Source organism: Anomaloglossus baeobatrachus, chromosome 4 (assembly GCF_048569485.1).
Source record: "Anomaloglossus baeobatrachus isolate aAnoBae1 chromosome 4, aAnoBae1.hap1, whole genome shotgun sequence".
Taxonomy (NCBI): domain Eukaryota; kingdom Metazoa; phylum Chordata; class Amphibia; order Anura; family Aromobatidae; genus Anomaloglossus; species Anomaloglossus baeobatrachus.
The window spans coordinates 447,966,960-447,989,256 of NC_134356.1; the positions used below are offsets into that span (position 1 = coordinate 447,966,960).

Genomic DNA, 22,297 nt, shown 5'->3' on the forward strand with positions numbered 1-22,297 from the left:
TTAGTATCTATTTAAAGGGCTTGGGGTGCAAGTCTGAAGTCACTCTATATGACTGCAATTTTGTGAATCCTTTCACAGTGCAGTGTGCACGCCATAAGGATTCTCCAGAGTCAGGACCAGGAACAGGCGTGTGTGTGACTGCAAGTATGTGTTTTGCATTCACCCGGCCACATTCCAACTAGACATGTCCAGCTCTTCTATTGAGTGAGGCCGCGAACGTCTAGTTGGGACGTGACCATATGAATGCAAATTAAACACTTGCTGTCCTGCGCCCACCTGCTCCTGGTGCTGGATAATCCTGATAGCATGCACACTGCGCACTGTAAGGATTAACAAATCAGTAGTCATATAGAATGACTGCAGACTGTGCCCCAAGTGTAGACAATCCCTTTAAGCAGAGATAATGAATTCAAGAACAAACATTACATTGATTAAGAGTTGATGTTGTTAGTTCTTAGGCCGCTTTGACACTGTGTTGTGATATCCTTTCAGTGGTCCCGTCGGGGCTTCTGTCCAAACAGATTTCGAACGCATGCGCCGTCGGGCCATTGAATATAATGGTGCAGATGGAGTCAGTGTGCTCTGTTGTGCACCATTTTGGGCGTATATGCTTTCTGGAGGCGGACACACAGATGTAGCAGACTGTGTTTGGGTGTCCGCCTCTAGAAAGCATATATACGCCTGAAAATTGTGCAAGACAGAGCACACGATAACTCTGTTTGCACCATTATAATCAATGGTTCCGCCGATGCATGCATCTGAAACCCGTTTTGCAGGGGGGTTCGGATGGAAGCACCGACGGGACCAATGATCAGAGATCACAATGCAGTGTAAAAGTGGTCTTAGACAACTGGATAAATTAATATTATGGCTATACGCATGAATATTCAGACTCAATAGCCAAATTGTGCATTGCTCTGATGTTATGTTATTGTCTTCTGGACAGAAGATAAGAATTTAGAAAATCTGAGAATAAAAAACCCTAAACATATCTTCATCAGACATTTTAGAAGATTATGGGGTAAAATACGCATAATCTAAAGTTCAAATGTCCAATAACCAGCAAGAGCAGCAGTATTATTTATTAATATAGTTCATATACTGTATATAGACCTAAGGCTTAACATCTGTACAATCCAAATATGTGTAGTAAGTCTGTTATATTTGGCATTAGAAAATTCCCTTGGCATATATTAAGGACTAACCACTGATGGCTAATATCTCACTTGACCTGGTGAACTGGAGGTTGACAACTCGGAGTCTTTAGTGACACAGTTTTTCTTGTTTAAGAAAACTGGAATAATCCTTAAATCCAATGTATTTATTGTAAACTAGTCTAAAAAAGCGTTTGAAATCATCAATGTCAAGTAAATTGAGGAAGAGGAATGCAAATAAAGCAATATCTGGGAACAATGATTGTCACATTTTGGATTTACCTCTGGTTAACCATGTGCACAACAACTGTGGTCGGATTCTCAAATGTTACATTAAAAATTAAAAGAAAAATGTACCTGACACCATAAAACTGATATGAATAGATCTCCTTTATTCATCCTTCAGACTTAACCTATGCACAACATTCAAACATGTGATGGCATTTGACTGCCTATTATTGAAAGCTCTGGGCTGAATTCATCATTACAGGAGTTGTCCAGAAAGGCCATTCATTAGATTCACAACCACCTACGTTAAATGCTTCACACATCACAAAGAATACATGTAACGTGAAAAGAAGAAAAACAACTAACAAATGCATTTCAGAGATTGGAAAATAGCATTACAAAGAAATTTTATGGGGCCGGTTTATCAAGCAGATTTTGCCAGAATCAAAGCAATTTGAAATTCAACTTGTAGTTGTGCAAAAATGTAGCAACCCGGTGTGGTCCACCAATCTATAAGTTATCATCGATTCCCTTGGAATACTTCCCTAAACTCACCATATACACAAGATAGGGGTCGAATGAACAAAGCTATGTCTCTCAAATACTCACACATGAACACTCAACATACAGTCATGGCCAAAAGTGTTGGCACCCTTGAAATTGTTCCAGAAAATTAAATATTTCTCCCCAAGAATTATTGCAATTACTCGTTTTGTAATACCCATGTTTATTTCCTTTGTATGTACTGTAACAACACACAAAAAAACAAAAACAAAGAAAAAAAGGAAAATTGGACATCATTTCACACAAAAATCCAAAAAATGGCACCCTCAACTTAATATTTGGTTGCATACACTTTGGGATAAGTAAATGCAATCAATCACTTACTATAACCACCAACAAGCTTCTTAGGCTGCTTTCACACATCCGGTTTGAGCCGTGCGGCTAAATCCGGCTCTAAAACCTATGCAACGGATGTGGCGAAAAAACCGCATCCTTTGCATAAGTTTTTACATGCGGCCCGTCCGGTTTTTGCCGGTTGCGGCACGCTACTGAGCATGCGCAGTGCAAAAAAAGCATGTGGCGACCGGTTTTTGCCGCATCCGGCATCCATAGGCATGCATTGGAAAAAGTGCCGCATCAGCCGCATGCGGCGCGATGCGGTTTTCTTTTACAAAAAAACGTGCCAGGCAACGTTCCATCCGGCCACCGCATGGGCTAAATATGCCACATTCGGCAAAAACCGGACCGCACGCAAGGCCATGCGGCACAATCCGGCACTAATGAAAGTCTATGCATAAAAAACGCAACAGGCGGCAAAAAAAACGGTTGCGTTTTTTCTGCAAAGAGCCGGATTGTGCCGCACTGCAAAAACCGGATGTGTGAAAGCAGCCTTACACTGCTAAACTGGAATTTTGGAACACTCTTTTTTTGCAAACTGCTCCAGGCTTCTCATATTTGAAGGTACCTTCTCCCAACATCATTTTTAAGATCTCTTCACAGCTGTTCAATGAGATTTATATCCAGACTCATTGCTGCCACTTCAGAACTCTCCAGTGCTTTATTTCCATCCATTTCTGGGGGCTCATTGAAGTAGGTTTGGGGTCATTATCCTCCTGGAAGATCCATGACCTAGGACACAAACCCAACTTTCTGACACTGAGTATTACATTGTGACCCAAAATCCTTTGGTGATCTTCAGATTTCATGATGTCTTGCATATGGTCGAGGCACCCAGTGCCAGAGGCAGCAAAACATCTTTGAACCTCCATCATATTTGACTGTAAGTACTCTGTTCTTTTCTTTGTAGGTCTGATTCCGTTTGTGGTAAACAGTAGAATGATGAGCTTTACCACATCCCTCTTTGTCTCATCTGTCCACAAGATGCTTTCCCAGAAGGATTTTGGCTTACTCACATATATTTTGGCAAACTACAGTCTAGCTTTATGTCTGTGTATCAGCAGTGGGGTCCTCATGGGTCTCCTGCCATAGTGTTTCATTTCATTCAAATGTCATAGTTTGCGCTGACACTGATGCACCCTGAGCCTGCAGGACAGCTTGAATTTCTTTGGAACTTGATTGGAGCTGCTTATCCACCATCCGAACTAATGTGCATTGCATATTTTCATCAATTTTTCTCTGCCATCCACATCTAGGGAGATTAGCTACAATGCCAGGGGTTGTACACTTCTTAATTATGTTGTACACCATAGACAAAGAAACATCAAGATCTCTGAAGATGGACTTGTAACCTTGAGATTATTGATATTTTTCAACAATATTCGTTCTCAAGTCCTTAAACAGTTGTTTTTTTCTATGATTTTTATAGTACACACAGACACACAATGCAAAGATTGAGTCAACTTCTCCCTTTTTTATCTGGTTTCAGGTGTGATTTTCATATTGCCCACACCTGTTACTTGCCACAGGTTTGAATGAACATCATATACTTGAAACAAAGTTGTTTATCCACACTTTTGGAAAGGTGCCAGCAATTTTGTCAGGTCCATTTTGGGGCTTTAATGTGAAATTATGTCCAATTTACCTTTTTTCTCAGATTTATGTGTTGTTTCAATACATACAAAGGAAATAAACATGTGTATAACAAAACATGTGAAATTGTAGTAATTTTCTAGGAGAAATACTTCATTTTCTGTAACAATTTCAAGGGTGCCAACACATACGGCCATGACTGTAGCTGTGCATTCTATTGTTTTCAATGAGCAGAGGTGGAAAAGATACCTCTTTCAGTGGCTTATATATCTTGAAATCAAAAGGAGACCCCAATACAAATTAGATGGTCAGCCAATCCTGCTTACCACAGTCTACTTTCATCAAACGTGCCTTTAGACTATGGGCACATGTCTGTGTCATTACAATATGGTTTTACATGTTTATCCTTGACACACCACATATACACATATACACATTGGCATGCTGCACTAAGACGTGGCCCGGAGTAGTACAGCAGAGTCACCACAAGGTGGCAGCAGAGTAACCGTTGTGGCAGCAGAGTAACGTCACACTGTACTAAGACGTGACCCGGAGTAGTACAGCAAAGTCACCACAAGGTGGCAAAAGAGTAGTCAGAGAGCCGAGTCAGCAACAGGAAGTCAAAACAATTTTACGAGGGGTGAACAAACTCAGAGTCAGAAGCAAGCAAAGGGGTCAGGAGCCAAACGGTACTAGAGAAAGCTGAAGGGAGAGACAGAGCCAAGTCAGGGACGGGAGCGTAAGTCAAGTACCGGGAAGTCCAAACTACAAACAAAGGTATGAGACGCGGGACGGGGCGGGGGAGGACAGACAGACACAGGTTAGGCGGGAGAGGGTGCACGCAGGACAGATCGGGTACCTCAACAGAGCAGCTACACACACTATGAGTCATAGACTATCACTGGCGCTGAACCAGAGGTGCAGCACCCAGATATAACGTTTCGGAAACCAGAACGAGGCAGAGAGAAATTAACCCCTGACATAACCAGGCCAGAGCTGAGAGATACAACAGTGGCAGATACCGGCCTGGAACATGACACACATATTTTTTTATAAAGAATTTTAACATTTAATAACCAAAATGTTTGGATTGAATATTTGTTTTGTGATATATTAGTTGTGTTTGTAGCAAAACAAAGGCAAAAAAGTCCATTTACCCCTTATTTTGGTAAAAATAATTAAAATGTGTATAATATATATGCCATTCTATAAACATGTAAAATAATACAAATGATGTCACAAAAGTCTATATGTCGGCTGAAAAGCTTTTTCTACTAAATTTAATGTTATGACTAAGAGGGGCAGTTTAGATTGCTGGCCCTGGGCTGTCATTAGTTGCTTCTGCCTTACATATTAAAGACATAAAAGCGTTCTTAGGATGACTATTATATACAGAACTGGCAGATATGAAGAAAAAAAGAGGGGCAGTAAGTCAGAAATAGTGAGAAGGGTGTTTTTATATACTCATAATCACGCTTGGTGACGAGGTGACAGAGCCCCAGAGGTACAGAAGGAAGAACAGCTCTCGAGCCCTGGTGAAGTGTTATACAGACTAAATCCGGATTCCGATATGTGTGAAAAATATACCAGTATACATCAATGATTTAGAGAGTTTCCCCTGTACGAGTTTCCCCTGTACGAGTTTCCCCTGTTCGAGTTTCCCCTGTAAGAGTTTCCCTTGTACGAGTTTCCCCTGTACTTGGATGTGAGAATAGTCCCATAGGCTAAAGTGGACATGTGTTCTATCTGTGAAAAATACGGATGGGACACGTATGGGATGTCTGAATGAGGCCTTAAAGAGAAATATTCATAAGCCTCTACAATTATTTGCAATTTCCTTCAGCCTTTTATAGTTTCATCTGTTTCAAAGAAAGCTGGGTTCCAATCAATAAAGCGCAATTACAGCTTGCCCTCTACGTTCTCTAGTGGTTTCTTTATGCATTTACCAACTACTTTTGTGATATTCAAATAATAGTTTTCTATATAAGAATGGTAGGAGAATCTATTGATTACTCAGATTTACCACTATTGTTGGCATAGAGAAGGTCCATATACCCGAGGCATCGCACTACTATTACCATTAATTGGCATGTAATGTGATCACTACGTCTCCCACATCTTTTCCACATGCATGAATGATAGATTACAACAAAAAATTTAGTTGACCTTTTTTATTTGTAAAGCACCACACCCAAGTTTTTTGAGTTTTTTCAACACTGGAGTAGCACTTTAAGGCCGGTGTCCAACTTGCGATTGCCTCTTGTGTATTTCGCACGAGTTTCGCGGTGCATCACCCGTCACGGACTCACACTCTGCTCACAGGAGCGTCTCAGCTGCATAGAGATGCATGCAACCGGCCCGCTCCTGTGAGCAGAGTGTGAGTCTGTGACGGGTGATGCACCGCGAGACTCGCGCGAGATACATGAGAGGCAATCGCAAGTGGGACACCGGCCTTAAGGGTACTTTACACGCGGCGACATCGCTAGCGATCTTGTTAGCGATGTAACACGCCAGATCGCACATACGATTTACCGAGATCGCACATGTGACCGGCACTTAAAAAAAAATGCCCTATATGCGATCTCGGTAAATCTTTTCTGCGATCTGGCGTGTCACATCGCTAACGAGATCGCTAGCGATGTCGCAGCGTGTAAAGCACCCTTTAATGTAAGCCTCCCGCCCCATGTCATATATTCACTGGCAGCTTCACCTTTTACCGACGTCGCTCCGGTCCTGAGGCAACATCTTGTGACTGTAACTTCTGACAGCCGGAAGTCAGAAGATAAGCGACAAGCTCCCAATGCAAGTCTATGAGAAGCAGAACCAGGCTCTCATAGTAATCCATTGAGTAGTGACCTCCTCCAACATGCTCCATGAAACACTGGAGCTGTCAGCAGGTCACAAATCACTGAGACCGACCAGAGCTGCGCTGGAAAAAGATGGAGATGGCAACAGGTTCTGGAAAACCTTTCTGGAAAAGCAAAATTAGAATTTAAAGGTTATCTGTCAGCAGGTTTTTGCTATGTAATCTGTCTTTGGTGTGGGGGCACAGATACCAATTCCAGCAATGTGTCACTTACTGGACTGCTTAGTGAAATTTTCATTGAATTCCTGTTTTTTTCTGTTGTAAATGTAGCAGTGATCATAATGCTGAGCTGTGGATGACCCTGCCACCACCCAATGGGCAGCTTTCTGTCTATACTGCACATTGTCAGAAAGCTGCCAATCAGTGGTGGAGTGGGGCTACACAGATTAGCGTGAGTGGCCTGAACATGAGACCTAGTGTTCTAGTGATAATCTCCATCTGATAAAACAATGATTGTATTGAAACTACAGCACATAGCCTAATAAGTGACACATCTATGGAATCAAGGTCTCTGCCTCTACATTATGCTGCTCAGATTAAATAGCAAAACATTTCTGAGAGATTCTCTTTAATCCCTATAAAATGTTGGATTTAGACAACGATACAGACAAGTCAATACTTGTAGGGCATCTGGGCTTGAGGGGTTAGAGAATAGTCACTTAATTTTTTGTGTCACACATACCACTTGGTGACAATACAGTATCAAGTGTACAAAACAATAATATCTAGTAATTTCTCACTGTCACAAATGAATATTCGGGTACCCATCCTGGGGTCCTCCTGTGCCCTTTTTGAGCATTCCTGATATCATAGCACAGTAACAACCCATATTGCTCATATTGTAAGCTATGTAGTTGTACTGCTGGAGCCCTGAACTGATTGCTCCCACGTCTGGTCATAGACTATCAGGAACGCTGAAACCATGCAATAGTGGACCAGAGGGAGACATAACTACTAGCAACTAAACATAAACAAGACTAGCTCAAGGAATCCATGCAAGGTTTACTGCTGAAATACACGCTAATGCAATGCTATTTTGCAATGGATATGGCACTGCATTGTGGCTTCCATGATAAATGGAAGCCTTAACACAGATCTGAAACAAACATATTTACCTGTAAATTTTAAGAAAAAAAAGATGTCACTAGTGAACATGTCCTTAATGTCATGATGACTATGGGATAGTGGGGAACCGAAGCTCCTAAGCTATCCCTAATCTCAGGGATACTCCTGATGGTGGAGATGCCTGAGTCTCCTTCCTAGCCCTGCTTCTGACCAGTCGTGATCTGATTCCCCCTTCCCCAGGGAGGGACGGGACAGAAGTGAGATGAAACCCACAGATATAGACAGATAAGGAAAAACCAAAACTCTGTCACACATCACACACACACACACACACAAAAGGTAAAGGCAATAAGAGATTCAGGAGGAAAAACAAGAGCAGGAAGAAAGCAACAAAACAACAAGGGTAAACTCCACAACCACACCAAGCAATGAGCGCAACTTTCACTAGAAAGTCTGAGACACCACACCTCACAGACTAACAAAGATAAACTATAGCTGGCATGGGTGGAAGGATTCAACCAGCATTAATATGAGGGGAACAGATGTGATAGGCTTCCCAACATGTGATCAAAGGAGCAAGAAGAAGAGCAAAGATTAACTCTTGTTAGTCTGCCTATGAATCAGCACACAGCAGGTTGACACTCGAGTCTGCATGTGTTGATCCCAGACACCAGAGAAACCATCGGGCGGAGTGTCAGAATTGGCAATCTGAACAGAGCCAGACGCTGCTGCCGCTATGACAGTCGGCAAAGTTTGTGCAAAACTCCGTGTGACACATACATTGTACTAGTTACCCAGATGTGGCAAAGTTTGTATTTTTGTTCAAAGTGGAAGTCCAGCATATAAAAATACATTTTCCAAAGGCTCACACTTGTTTACAAAATAAAGGAAGCAATGCCCACCCTCATTGATGCGTCTCCCATTTCAAATATGACTTGGTTCCCGTAGCCCTCTAATTCCTGGGAGTGGCAGGTGGCGCCTTGACTAGGAATCGGCTGAGCGGACATTTCCAGTGTGGTCAATGTAGGAATAGGAAGAAGAAACTAGTGGGAATTGGGTGAGAATCTTAGCAAGAGCTGCAAAGGATTGGTGAAGGTGTTGCTTCTTTTATTTCTTTAACCCCTTAAAATGATGTGCTTTGCTAGAAAAAGTGTTTAAATTTGTATTAAAATTTATAAGACTTTCAGATTATAAGACGCACTTTTCCTCCAAAAAATTTGGAAGAAAAATTAGGGGTGCGTCTTAAAATCCGAATATAGCTTACCGGGAGGTGGAGAATTGGCGCGGGGCTGTGCGGGTGGCTGTCCGTGCAGCTGGCTGCCTGTCTGTGGGGGCGGCCAGCTGCATCTCTGTGTGGCCAGCTGGCTGCCTCTCTGTGCTGGAGGCTGGCTGGCTACCTCACTGTGTGGGCGGCCGGCTGTGTGTCTGTTTGTGCAGCCGGCGGTCTGTCTGTCTGTTCGGGCTGCAGTGGCTGTGTAGAGCAGGGCGGTGCGGCGGGTGTCCCAGATGTTCTGGTTTTAAATGATGGCGCCCGGGGTCGGCACATGTACACATGGAGCTCTCGGCTCAAGATCTTGTCATTGAGCTGAGAGCTAAATCTGCATATGCGCCGCTCTGGGCACCATTTCTTTGAAGTCCGCACCGCCGACAGAGCATCTAGGACACTCACCGCACCAACCTGCTCCACACAGCCAGCACAGCTTCCGCTGCCAGCACAGACCCCACCACTGCCAGCACAGCCCCACCAGCATCGGCTCTGCCTCCTGTGACTTTGCTCTAAAACTGTCGCCGCGCCCCCCTCCGGTAAGACAACGCCAGAGTATAAGACGGACCCCATTTTTTTAAATTTATTTATTTATTTTTAATCTCTAAATTTGTGGTGCGCCATATAATCCGGTGTGTCTTATAAAACGAAAAATACAGTAACTTATTTGCATATTTAAAGTTCAGCCTTTCATAGATAAACAGGGTTTGTTATCAGGCTTTCCTAGGGTCCTCAAATATAAATCTGCAATCTGGCACAATTTGGTAGTGAGGTCGGAGATTTATTTAGGTAGATTCAGTATTGAGCCATCTCTTTTCTTATACATTTTTTATAGCGCCCCTATCACCTAAATTCCATACTGTTATGGGGGGGGGGGGACGTGGCTGCTTTTAAGAGAATTATACACTGATTTTCTATTTTATTTTTTAAGTTTTGAAATGATGATACAGTACACATCAGGAACAATAAGGTGATTGTGTGAGGTTTTCACTGTTCTTTTTCTTTCCTTGTGTTCTATGTACATTGGCCCTTTAATAATAACTGGTCGAGGACGATTGAAAGATATATTTTTACTTGTGATTTTATTTTTTTTATTTATTAAATATTAATAAATTACCAAATTTAGCCTCTTATTTGTATGGAAATATAAGCAATCAGACTTCCAGAATTCATGGGCAGATTCTGACTATACTCAGTCATTCTAAAACAAAAAAGACCAACAAACATCAATGCGATCCACTTAAAATGCATATACTGTATACCAAAGGGAAAAACAGACACAAATTCCAGGATCTGCAGCTCTTCAAGGTGGAAGATACCAAAAATAACATCACATTACTAGGAAATGAATGCCTGAATGATGTAGAAAATGCACCTTGGCAACAGTTATGGTAATTAAAATAATTTACCGTAGTATGTAATCATGAATAACTTATGACACAGGCTGGGCTGAGGATGGGGACACTGGGGCCAAAATTGGGTCCTGTCCAATCAACTCAAATGTCTGACAGCGTTTATTTCTCTATTCCAGCTCTGGCAGCATTGGCGTTACAGATAGAACCCCTGGGAAAGATTTGGGACGAGGTCCGGAGGGGACAGGGCAAAAATGAAGACAAAAAAAAAATGCGAGTGAAGAAAAAAAAAAAACAGAAGCAAATGAGACAAGGAAAAAATGGATGACACAGTGACACAAATCAAGTTTGAAAGCAGATTAAGACAGAGAAACAAGGATGAAAATGGTACATGGAGAGTCAGAGACGGTGACATAACTCACTGTAATGATGATATGAAGACGTCAATGTAAGATGAAGGGTGAAATGGCCTAGAGCAGAGGAGCACAAACGGTTTTCATCCAAGGGCCACGTTTTTAGATAGTGTCATGGACTGTAATATAGTTAAAAGCGGTGAACCCATGTGTGACAGAATGTTCAATAAATACTGGAACCCATGTGAGACAGTATGGTCATTAACTATTGGAGCCCATGTGAGACAGTATGGTCAATAACTATTGGAACCCATGTGACCAGTGGCGTAACTAGAGTTTGATGGGCCCTGGTGCAAAATTTGGACCAGGGCCCCCCTCCATGTACACCGACACTTAGGGTACGGGATAATGATGCTGACACTTGGCTTTTACCCACAGCACTCTGCTTTCCCATGATCTGATATCCATCTTATCCTCAGCACCCAGCTTTCCCATGCTCTGTCACACATCTTTCCCTCAGCACCCAGCTTTCCCATGCTCTGTCACACATCTTTCCCTCAGCACCCAGCTTTCCCATATCAGAGCATGGGAAAGCTGGGTGCTGAGAGATGTATAGCAGAGCATGGGAAAGCTGGGTGCTGAGGGAAAGAGCCTTCACACCTCAGCACAAAACATTCCCATCCCATACTTGTATCTTTGTCCCCCCTCGTACATAGTTCTCCAAATACTATAATGGCCCCCACATAGCCTTCCATATAGTATAAAGGGTCCCACATAACCGTTCATATATTAGAATGCACTTCCATAGTCCTCCATGTATTATAATACATTTTCCATAGTTCTCCATATTTTATACTGCACAACATAGTCCTCCCTGTTTTATAATGCACTCCCACAGACCATGTATAAACTAGCCTCCATAGTCCTCCATATATTATAATGTAGCCCCCATAGTCCTATATGTATTATAATGCAGCCCCATGAATCATATTGTATTATGCAGCCCCATACTCCTCCATGTATAATGCACCCCTATAGTCCATGTATAAGGTGTCCTTCATGTTTATTATGCAGTCCCATAGACCTCCATGTATCATGCAGCCAGCACCCCCAGGCCTCCATGTATCATGCAGCCAGCCCCCCAGGCCTCCACGTGTCATGCAGCCAGCTTGCCCCGGGGCCTCTACGTGTCATGCTGCTAGCCCAGCCCCCCAGCCCCACCAGGTGTCATGCAGCCAGCCCCACAGGCCTCCATGTGTCATGCAGCCAGCCCCCCAGGCCTCCATGTGTCATGCAGCCAGCCCCACCAGGTGTCATGCAGCCAGCCCCACAGGCCTCTATGTGTCATGCAGCCAGCCCCACCAGGTGTCATGCAGCCAGCCCCCCCAGGGCCTCTATGTGTCATGCAGCCAGCCCCACCAGGCCTCCATGTGTCATGCAGCCAGCCCCACCAGGTGTCATGCAGCCAGCCCCCCAGGCCTCCATGTGTCATGCAGCCAGCCCCACAGGCCTCTATGTGTCATGCAGCCAGCCCCACCAGGTGTCATGCAGCCAGCCCCCCAGGCCTCCATGTGTCATGCAGCCAGCCCCCCCAGGGCCTCTATGTGTCATGCAGCCAGCCCCACCAGGTGTCATGCAGCCAGCCCCCCCAGGGCCTCTATGTGTCATGCAGCCAGCTTCCCCCGGGGCCTCTACGTGTCATGGAGCCAGCAAAATAACAAAAAACAAGTACAATACCTCTCTTCTCCTTCCGACCCCTGCGACCGCGGTAGTTACGCCCCTGCCCCCATATGTCACACACCCTGCTCCCCATACAGCCTGCATCCCTCCATATCACTCACACACACACTACACCCCCATATGTCACACACCCTGCCCCACATAACTCACCCTGCCTGTACCCCAAATTACCCCTCTCAAACACTCTGCACCCCTTCACATGCTTCTGTCGCAGTCTGCACTCACCCTGCAGCCCCCCTCCCCCTCATGTTTCCTCTTTTCTCATTACCAGTCATGTGTCCAAAGTATCGTCTCCTGCTTTCTCCCCGGCAATCCTGTGTCTCCTCCCACAGTCACATGGGCATGACATCATCGCAGGTCCTGCAGGATGGATTCCGTCTGCCGTGCAGGAGCAGTCCTGCTCTGCTGCAGGTCAGGAACGCCTGGTGGCCTCTCCAGGTCAGGGGCCCCTATGCCCCCTGCTGACACCGGGCTCCCCTGACTCACAGGCCGGCCCCCTAACAGTCGCGCAGTCGGCCACTACACAGCGGCACTACACATAGGGGCCCGGCAGCCGGCTCTGCAGAGCGGCTGCCGGGCCCCTTTAACCCCGCGGGCCCGGTCGCAGTGGCGACCTCTGCGACCGCGGTCGTTACGCCCCTGCATGTGACACAGTATGTTCAATAAATACTGGAACCCCTGTGAGACAGTATATTCAATAAGTACTGGAACCCATGTGAGACAGTGTGTTCAATAACTACTGGAACCCATGTGAGACACTATGTTCAATAAATATTGGAACCCATCTGAGACAGTATATTCAATAAGTACTGGAACCCATGTGAGACAGTGTGTTCAATAAATACTGGAACCCCTGTGAGACAGTATGTTGAATAAGTACTGGAACCCATGTGAGACAGTGTGTTCAATAAATACTGGAACCCCTGTGAGACAGTATGTTGAATAAGTACTGAAACCCATGTGAGACACTATGTTCAATAACTACTGGAACCCATGTGAGACACTATGTTCAATAAATACTGGAACCGATGTGTGACAGTATGTTCAATAAATACTGGAACCCCTGTGAGACAGTATGTTCAATAACTATTGGAACCCATGTGAGACAGTATGTTCAATAAATACTGGAACCCCTGTGAGACAGTATGTTCAATAACTATTGGAACCCATGTGAGACAGTATGTTCAATAAATACTGGAACCGATGTGTGACAGTATGTTCAATAAATACTGAAACCCATGTGAGACAGTATGTTCAATAAGTACTGGAACCCATGTGAGACAGTATGTTCAATAAGTACTGGAACCCATGTGAGACAGTATGTTCAATAAATACTGAAACCCATGTGAGACAGTATGTTCAATAAATACTGGAACCGATGTGTGACAGTATGTTCAATAAATACTGAAACCCATGTGAGACAGTATGTTCAATAAGTACTGGAACCCATGTGAGACAGTATGTTCAATAAGTACTGGAACCCATGTGAGAAAATATGTTCAATAAATACTGAAACCCATGTGAGACAGTATGTTCAATAAGTACTGGAACCCATGTGAGACAGTATGTTCAATAAATACTGGAACCCATGTGAGACAGTATGTTCAATAAATACTGGAACCCATGTGAGACAGTATGTTCAATAAATACTGGAACCCATGTGAGACAGTGTGTTCAATAAATACTGGAACCCATGTGAGACAGTATGTTCAATAAATACTGGAACCCATGTGAGACAGTATCTTCAATAAACACTGGAACCCATGTGAGACAGTATGTTCAATAAATACTGGAACCCATGTGAGACAGTATGTTCAATAACTATTGGAACCCATGTGAGACAGTATGTTCAATAAATACTGGAACCCATGTGAGACAGTATGTTCAATAAATACTGGAACCCATGTGAGACAGTATGTTCAATAAATACTGGAACCCATGTGAGACAGTATGTTCAATAAATACTGGAACCCATGTGAGACAGTATGTTCAATAACTATTGGAACCCATGTGAGACAGTGTGTTCAATAAATACTGGAACCCATGTGAGACAGTATGTTCAATAAATACTGGAACCCATGTGAGACAGTATGTTCAATAAATACTGGAACCCATGTGAGACAGTATGTTCAATAAATACTGGAACCCATGTGAGACAGTATGTTCAATAAATACTGGAACCCATGTGAGACAGTATGTTCAATAAATACTGAAACCCATGTGAGACAGTATGTTCAATAACTATTGGAACCCATGTGAGACAGTATGTTCAATAACTATTGGAACCCATGTGAGACAGTATGTTCAATAACTATTGGAACCCATGTGTGACAGAATGTTCAGTAAATACTGGAACCCATCTGAGATAGTATATTCAATAAATACTGGAACCCATGTGAGACAGTATGTTGAATAAACACTGGAACCCATGTGAGACAGTGTGTTCAATAAGTACTGGAACCCATGTGAGACAGTATATTCAAAAAGTACTGGAACCCATGTGAGACAGTATCTTCAATAAACATTGGAACCCATGTGAGACAGTATGTTCAATAAATCATTGAAGTAATGGATAAGCTTGGCTATCTCCTTTTGTAGTTTATGAGAATTATGGAAACCACCAAGGGTTACTCATTTATTAAGATGGAGAGACCCTCGTTCATGGACAACTTTCTGGAGTACTGAACAGAAAAGAGGTTCAAACATGGTAGTCACAGAGATGGCTGGTGCTGTACAGAATATCACTGCTCGATGTACAACCCTTGTTTATAGAGACAGAAGAACAAAATCCTGTCATGTAAACAATTATTTTATGAGTAACAGGTTACTCAAAGATTTCATAAGTCTTGTGAAAAAAGCAACAAAAATAATGTATGTCACAGCTGCTCTGGAAACTAGACCTATATATCACAATAGAACCTCCATCTCATTCACAAGAGGTGAAGGTGGAACATATTTACCTAGATTCCGACTAGCATATGTGTAGTATGATTAAGCTACCACAGACAACAACGACAATGTGCGATTAGAAGTCCAAGGCCCAATATAAGAACAGAAGAACACACATGGCCTTTACTCATCTTCTCCCTACGAGATGTTGGTCTTGAATGATAAAGCCACCACAGAAGCCAACACCACAAGGTTCAGGCCGTATGTATCAAGGTCATGTCAAAGCTTCAGTACTAAATAAAATGTTGGTGGCCATCCGTTCCCCATCTCAAGATCTTCAGCCAGAAAAAAATGTACCACAGATGTCAACCCAAAATAAAGAGTTAGGGCCAAGTATGAAACATGAGAAGATGAGTGACCTTTACCTATCTTTAGCTTAGGAGATAGAAGCTTGGATGGTAAAGCTACCTTAGATGTCCACACGAAAAATCCACATGCAGGTTTTTCATTAAGGAGACAACAATACAAATAAATATTGATATGTAATTACTTTGCAGCTTAGATTTCCTGCTGTTACATTACAAATCCAGAGGTTAGTGTGTCTAAGAGAAAGCGATGGCGCACAGCAGCACAGGGATACACCAGACATTATACTTAATAGTCAGCTGTTCCAATACTGTCTGTGCACACAATGCACAGGGATGCAGGACTGTGATATATCTGCACAGTGCATAGCTCAACGTATCCCATACTAATGGACAGGTTCCGTATTAACACTAGAACTACTGAGGTAGTCATTTTGACTACTTTGCACCATGTATTTCTATATAGGTGTCACGAGTCCAGTAGTTCTAGTGTTAATGGACTGGTCCCATTCTAATGGACAGGTACTACTATATGTCATCCAGGGAAATGGTCCTTTTACTAAAGGCTCATACACCATAGGGACACATAGGCCACCATGGACCACCATCTATAGGGGCTATACACAGAGTGGTTGTGATGATAAATAGATAGATACCCTGTTTTCATGAAAATAAGACCTACCTCGAAAATAAGCCCTAGCATGATTTTTCAGGATTTGTGGAGTATGCTTGAAATATAATCCCTTCTCTAACAATAAACTCCTGTTACAATCAGTCTCCATTAGGGGAAGTCAAAGTGGGCAAATTCTCAGGCCCATGCGGCCCCCAGCATTTCTATTCTGAGGTTAACACTACTTAAGGATCTTTATGTGACCATGATGTTACCATAGGTCTCTTAACTACCGGAGTCTAGAGCTGAAGAGGAGACAGGCCGATATGTAAGCGCAGTGTGTGTGCATACATGTGTTTGTGCAGTGTGGTACTATATGCGTATGCATATGCATATATATATATATATATATATATATATATATATACACAGCTCTGGCAAAAATGAAGAGACCATTGCAAAATCTAAAATCTTCTGTTTTTCTGATTTTTCTCTTTATAGGTATATTTTTGAGTAAAATGTAAATAGTTGTTTTAGTCTATAAACTACTGACAACATGTCTACAAATTTCCAAGCAATACATTTTGTATTTATTTTCTGAAAATAAAAAATGATCAAAATAACAAAAAATGCATTGCTTTCAGACCTCAAATAATGCAAAGAAAACAAGTTCATAATCATTTAGAAACAACAATACTAATAATGTTTAACTCAGGAAGAATTCAGAAATCAATATTTCATGGAATATCCATGAATTGTAATCACAGCTTTCATGCATCTTATCATGCTTTCCACCAGTCTTTCACACTACTTTTGAGTAGCCTTATGCCACTCCTGGCGTAAAAATTTAAGCACTTCTTTGTTTGATTGCTTGTGAATATCCATCTTCCTATTGATTACATTCCAGAGGTTTTCAATGGGGTTCAGGTCTGGAGACTGGGCTGGCCTTGACTTGTGGTGGTCCTTCATCCACACATTGATTGACCTAGCTGTGGCATGGCACATTGTCTTGCTGGAAAAACGAGTCCTCAGAGTTGGGGAACATTTCCCGAGCAGAAGGAAACAACTGTTTTTTGAGGATAACCTTGTATGAAGCTTGATTCATACGTCCTTCGCAAAGATTAATCTGCCCAATTCATGCCCAATTTCTAGAGTAAGGTAATCTTCTCTCATGGGTCTATTTTTTAGCTTTGTCCAACACCTGGTCTTCTAATGGTTAGACGGAGACCTGGAGAAGCATACAAGCCACAGTGTCTTGCACCCACTGTGAAATTTGGTGGAAGATTGGTGATGATCTGGGGGTGCTTCAGCAAGGTTGGAATTGGGCAGATTAAACTTTGTGAAGGACGTATGAATCAAGCCGCACACAAGGTTATCTTTGAAAAACTGTTGTTTCCTTCTGCTCGGGCAATGTTCCCCAACTCTGAGGACTGTTTTTTCCAGCAGGAAAATGCGCCATGCCACACAGCTAGGTCAATCAATGCGTGGATGAAGGACCACCACATCAAAACCCTGTCATGGCCAGCCCAATCTCCAGACCCGAACCCCATTGCAAACCTCTAGAATGTAAACAAGAGGAAGATGGATAGTCACAAGCCATCAAACAAAGAAGAACTGCTTACATTTTTGCACCAGGAGTGGCATAAGGTCACCCAAAAGCAGTGTGATAGACTGGTGGAAAGTATTTCAAGACTCATGAAAGCCGGGATTAAAAATCATGGATATTCCACAAAATACTGATTTCTGAACTCTTCCTGAGTTAAAACATGATTAGTATTGTTGTTCCTAAATGATTAGGAACTTGTTTTCTTTGCATTATTTGAGGTCTGAAAGCAATGCATTGTTTGTTATTTTGACCACTTCTCATTTTCAGAAAATAAATACAAAATGTATTGCTTGGAAATTCAGAGACGTTGTCAGTAGTTTGTAGAATAAAAAAAAAATTACATTTTACTCAAAAATATACGTATAAAGAAAAAAATCAGACAAAATAAAAATTTGGAAGTGGTCCCTTAATTTTTGCCAGAGCTGTATATATATAAATAAATAGTATATACAGTGTATATACTCATGTTACACACAGGGTTGAGGGTTTGGAGAGTTACGTTGATGTTTCAGAATGCGATATGATTACATTGAATAGATGTTGATCTTTTTTTTGTTCAAGAATAAATGTGTATTGTTGTTCATGGAAACAAATAAGAATAAGACCTCCCCTGGAAATAAGCCCCAGCTCATCTTTCCAAGTCAAAAATAATATAGGACCCTGTCTTATTTGCATAGAAATACGGTGGATAGATAGCTGTATAAAGAATTTAATATTATAAAATTGATTAGATATATGCACTCATATTGCTGTATACAGTCACACATGTATATGTGCCGTCTCTCGCACTCACCTTATATCATGTCTGCATTACATGGGGCTCCATCCTCACTCTTGGTCAGGTGTAGGCTGCATATAGGGCAATGTCTATAGAGCTGAGCTTAGACGTATATCTGGTTGTATAAGACAGTGTATATAGTGCTGGACTGTATAGGACAATGTATATGGTGCTGAACTATATAGAACAGTGTATATAGTGCGGAGCTGTATAGGACAGTGTATATAGTGTGAAGCTGTATAGGACAATGTATATAGTGCTGAACTGTATAGAACAGTGTATATAGTGCGGAGCTGTATAGGACAGTGTATATAGTGTGAAGCTGTATAGGACAATGTATATAGTGCTGAACTGTATAGAACAGTGTATATAGTGCGGAGCTGTATAGGGCAGTGTATATAGTTCTGGACTGTATAGGACAGTATATATAGTGCTGAGCTTTATAGGACAGTGTATATAATGCTGAACTATATAGAACAGTGTATATAGTGCGGAGCTGTATAGGACAGTGTATATAGTTCTGGACTGTATAGGACAGTGTATATAGTGCTGAGCTTTATAGGACAGTGTATATAGTGCTGAACTATATAGAACAGTGTATATAGTGTGGAGCTGTATAGGACAGTGTATATAGTGCGGAGCTGTATAGGACAGTGTATATAGTTCTGGACTGTATAGGACAGTATATATAGTGCTGAGCTTTATAGGACAGTGTATATAGTGCTGAACTATATAGAACAGTGTATATAGTGCGGAGCTGTATAGGACAGTGTATATAGTGCGGAGCTGTATAGGACAGTGTATATAGTGTGAAGCTGTATAGGACAGTGTATATAGTGCTGAATTGTATAGGACAGTATATATAGTGCTGAACTACAGTATATAGAACAGTGTATATAGTGCTGGAATGTATAGGACAATGCATATAGTGCTGAACTATATAGAACAGTGTATATAGTGTGGAGCTGTATAGGACAGTGTATATAGTGCTGAACTACATTATATAGAACATTGTATATAGTGCTGGACTGTATAGGACAGTGTATATAGTGCGGAGCTTTATAGGACAGTGTATATAGTGCTGAGCTTTATAGGACAGTGTATATAGTGCTGGACTGTATAGGACAGTGAATATAGTGCGGAGCTGTATAGGACAATGTATATAGTGCTGAACTATATAGAACAGTGTATATAGTGCGGAGCTGTATATGACAGTGTATAGAGTGCTGAACTGTTTAGGACAGTGTATATAGTGCGGAGCTTTATAGGACAGTGTATATAGTGCGGAGCTTTATAGGACAGTGTATATAGTGCGGAGCTTTATAGGACAGTGTATATAGTGCAGAGCTGCCTATATCTGGCTGTTTATGACAGTGTGTACGGTGTTAATCTGTATATATTTGGCTGTATATGATAGTGTATATAGTGCTGACCTGTATATATCTGGCTGTGTACAGAGGGGTCACTTATGTGCGCAGTGCCGGTACATGGGCGTCATTCAGGACAAGAATCTCCCTCGTACCCGCAGAGCCTGCAGCTACTCCTCTCCATGGCAGACACGGGCACAGGGGCTCCTCTCCGGCAGTTCAGGGGGCTCCTCTCCGGGCAGGGCAGGGGCTCCTCTCCGGGCAGGGCTCCTCTCCGGGAAGGGCTCTCCGGGCAGGGGGCTCCTCTCCGGCAGTTCAGGTGGTTCCTCTCCGGGCAGGGCTCCTCTCCGGGCAGGGGGCTCCTCTCAGGGCAGGGGGTTCCTCTCCGGGCAGGGGGCTCCTCTCCGGGCAGGGCTCCTCTCCGGGCAGGGGGCTCCTCTCCGGGCAGGGCTCCTCTCCGGGCAGGGCACCTCTCCGGGCAGGGCTGTCGGTGAGCCCGGTGCGGGGCACACTCAGCTCCCAGCAGTCATTCCCAGCTCCACAATCCTGGTTCCCTCTGGACCGTGATGGCGGGGAGGAGAGAGCAGGACCTGTAATAATCACATGGATCTTCCCGGCATCCTGCCGGTGCTAATCTCCCCCTGCTGCCTCCTGTCCCCTGATTGTGGGGTCCCTGTGCACGGAGCGGTGTCGGTGTGCGCTCAGCCTCTATCTCCTCCTGGATCTGGCAGTCTGGTCCAGCTGCCCCTCCCAGCAACTGCTGACTGCGGAGATGGGTTTCATCATTGCGTGCATCATGCTGGAGCCCTCAGCTCCCATGTCTTCTGGGCCTTCTCCTCAGGGCACAGCTTATAAACAATGCTTAGGGTACTGCAGTGACAGCTTTCTTCTTGGTAGAGCATTGGCCTCCTGAAAATGGAACCTTTGTTCCGTTTTTATATAAGTGTCAGCAACTGATAAATTCAATAAGAAAAAGCCATATGTTCTGCAACATTTCTGAGGGTACACTAGCGAGGGAGCAATGTGTCTTCCACTGATGGGATAGGACTGTCCGAAAATCAGGATAAAAACATATCTTATATCTTTGTAGCTCTTACAAAGTCATTTTCCTCCTATTGATGCCCCTAGATTCCCCTTTCATTGCAGCCATAAGGTGTGATGCCAACAAAAGGCTACAGACACTGTATGGTACCCCCACAGTGAATTCCTCCACACGTACAGTATGTAGACTTTACTGTATTACTACCCCGGCAAAGTATGATGAGCCAAAACACAGTATAATCCTCAGCCCAAACTGTGACCCCCACACAGCCCTCCATGTAGTATAATGGACCTACATACAGTATAATCGCCTCCACACCTCTTCACACTGTATAATGGCCTCCACTAGCCCTCCAAACAGTATAATGGTCCCTACACAGGCCTCAGCACAGTATTATGGATCCCACACAAACCTTCATACTGTATAACTGCATACAGTAAAATGTCCCTCCATAAAGGCATCTTCATAGCCCTCGAAATATTATAATGGGCCCCACATAGCCCTCCAAATATTATAATGACCCCCACATAGCCTTCCACGTAGTGTAATGGGCCCCATATAGATCTCCATATATTATACACCCCCATAGTTCTCCATATAGTATCATGAGCCCTGATGACTGCCGAGACCCCACCACCGTATCGAGTGTCCCATGCCCGAACAAAACACACCAATGTAGTAAACCAAAAATGAACTTTATTGGAGAGATAACCAAATATGTACAGACTCTCATCTTTTGTTGGGTTGGGGTCGGTCACAGCTTTTGAGATAACAGGTATAATTAACCAACCAAATATACCATGTCAACGAGGCGTAATGCCAGGCCGGACTCCCGGCGCAATCAGCCTTCGCTTAACATCCACCATTTTCGACCACTGACCGCTGTGACTTAAACAATATAACATACCACAAAAAAGGGGAGGGGGGTGGGCCAGCAGCGCAAGTGTGTCCGGGTATCCAGCAGCACAGCAGCGTCCGGGTCTCAGGCTGAGGAGAGACAGAAGCCAGGAAGTAGGGGGATTATATAGGGAGAAACAGTAGGAGGGGAAAAACAGTGGGATTGGACAAACGCAAGGGGGACGGATTCGGGCATGGGAGATGGATTTAACCCTTTATATATGGGGC

At 43.2% G+C, this 22,297-nt stretch overlaps 1 protein-coding gene across 3 annotated transcripts in view; it reads right to left on the reverse strand.

Annotated features, from left to right (window-relative positions):
- The window catches only part of LINGO1 (leucine rich repeat and Ig domain containing 1), a 520,596-nt gene extending 499,710 nt beyond the window's left edge, over positions 1 to 20,886 (reverse strand). Inside the window, exons 1-3 of one of the 3 annotated variants that reach the window (XM_075345580.1) lie at positions 20,601 to 20,650; positions 20,525 to 20,547; positions 20,286 to 20,484 (exon numbers count right to left, since the gene is read on the reverse strand). In XM_075345580.1, the coding sequence (XP_075201695.1) occupies positions 20,286 to 20,314 (29 nt within the window). In that variant the 5' untranslated portion in view covers positions 20,315 to 20,484; positions 20,525 to 20,547; positions 20,601 to 20,650. Of the gene's footprint in view, positions 1 to 18,778 lie in introns of all 3 variants that reach the window. The other 2 variants (XM_075345577.1, XM_075345576.1) reach the window with 2 other exon arrangements.
- Positions 20,887 to 22,297: the final 1,411 nt, after the last annotated feature.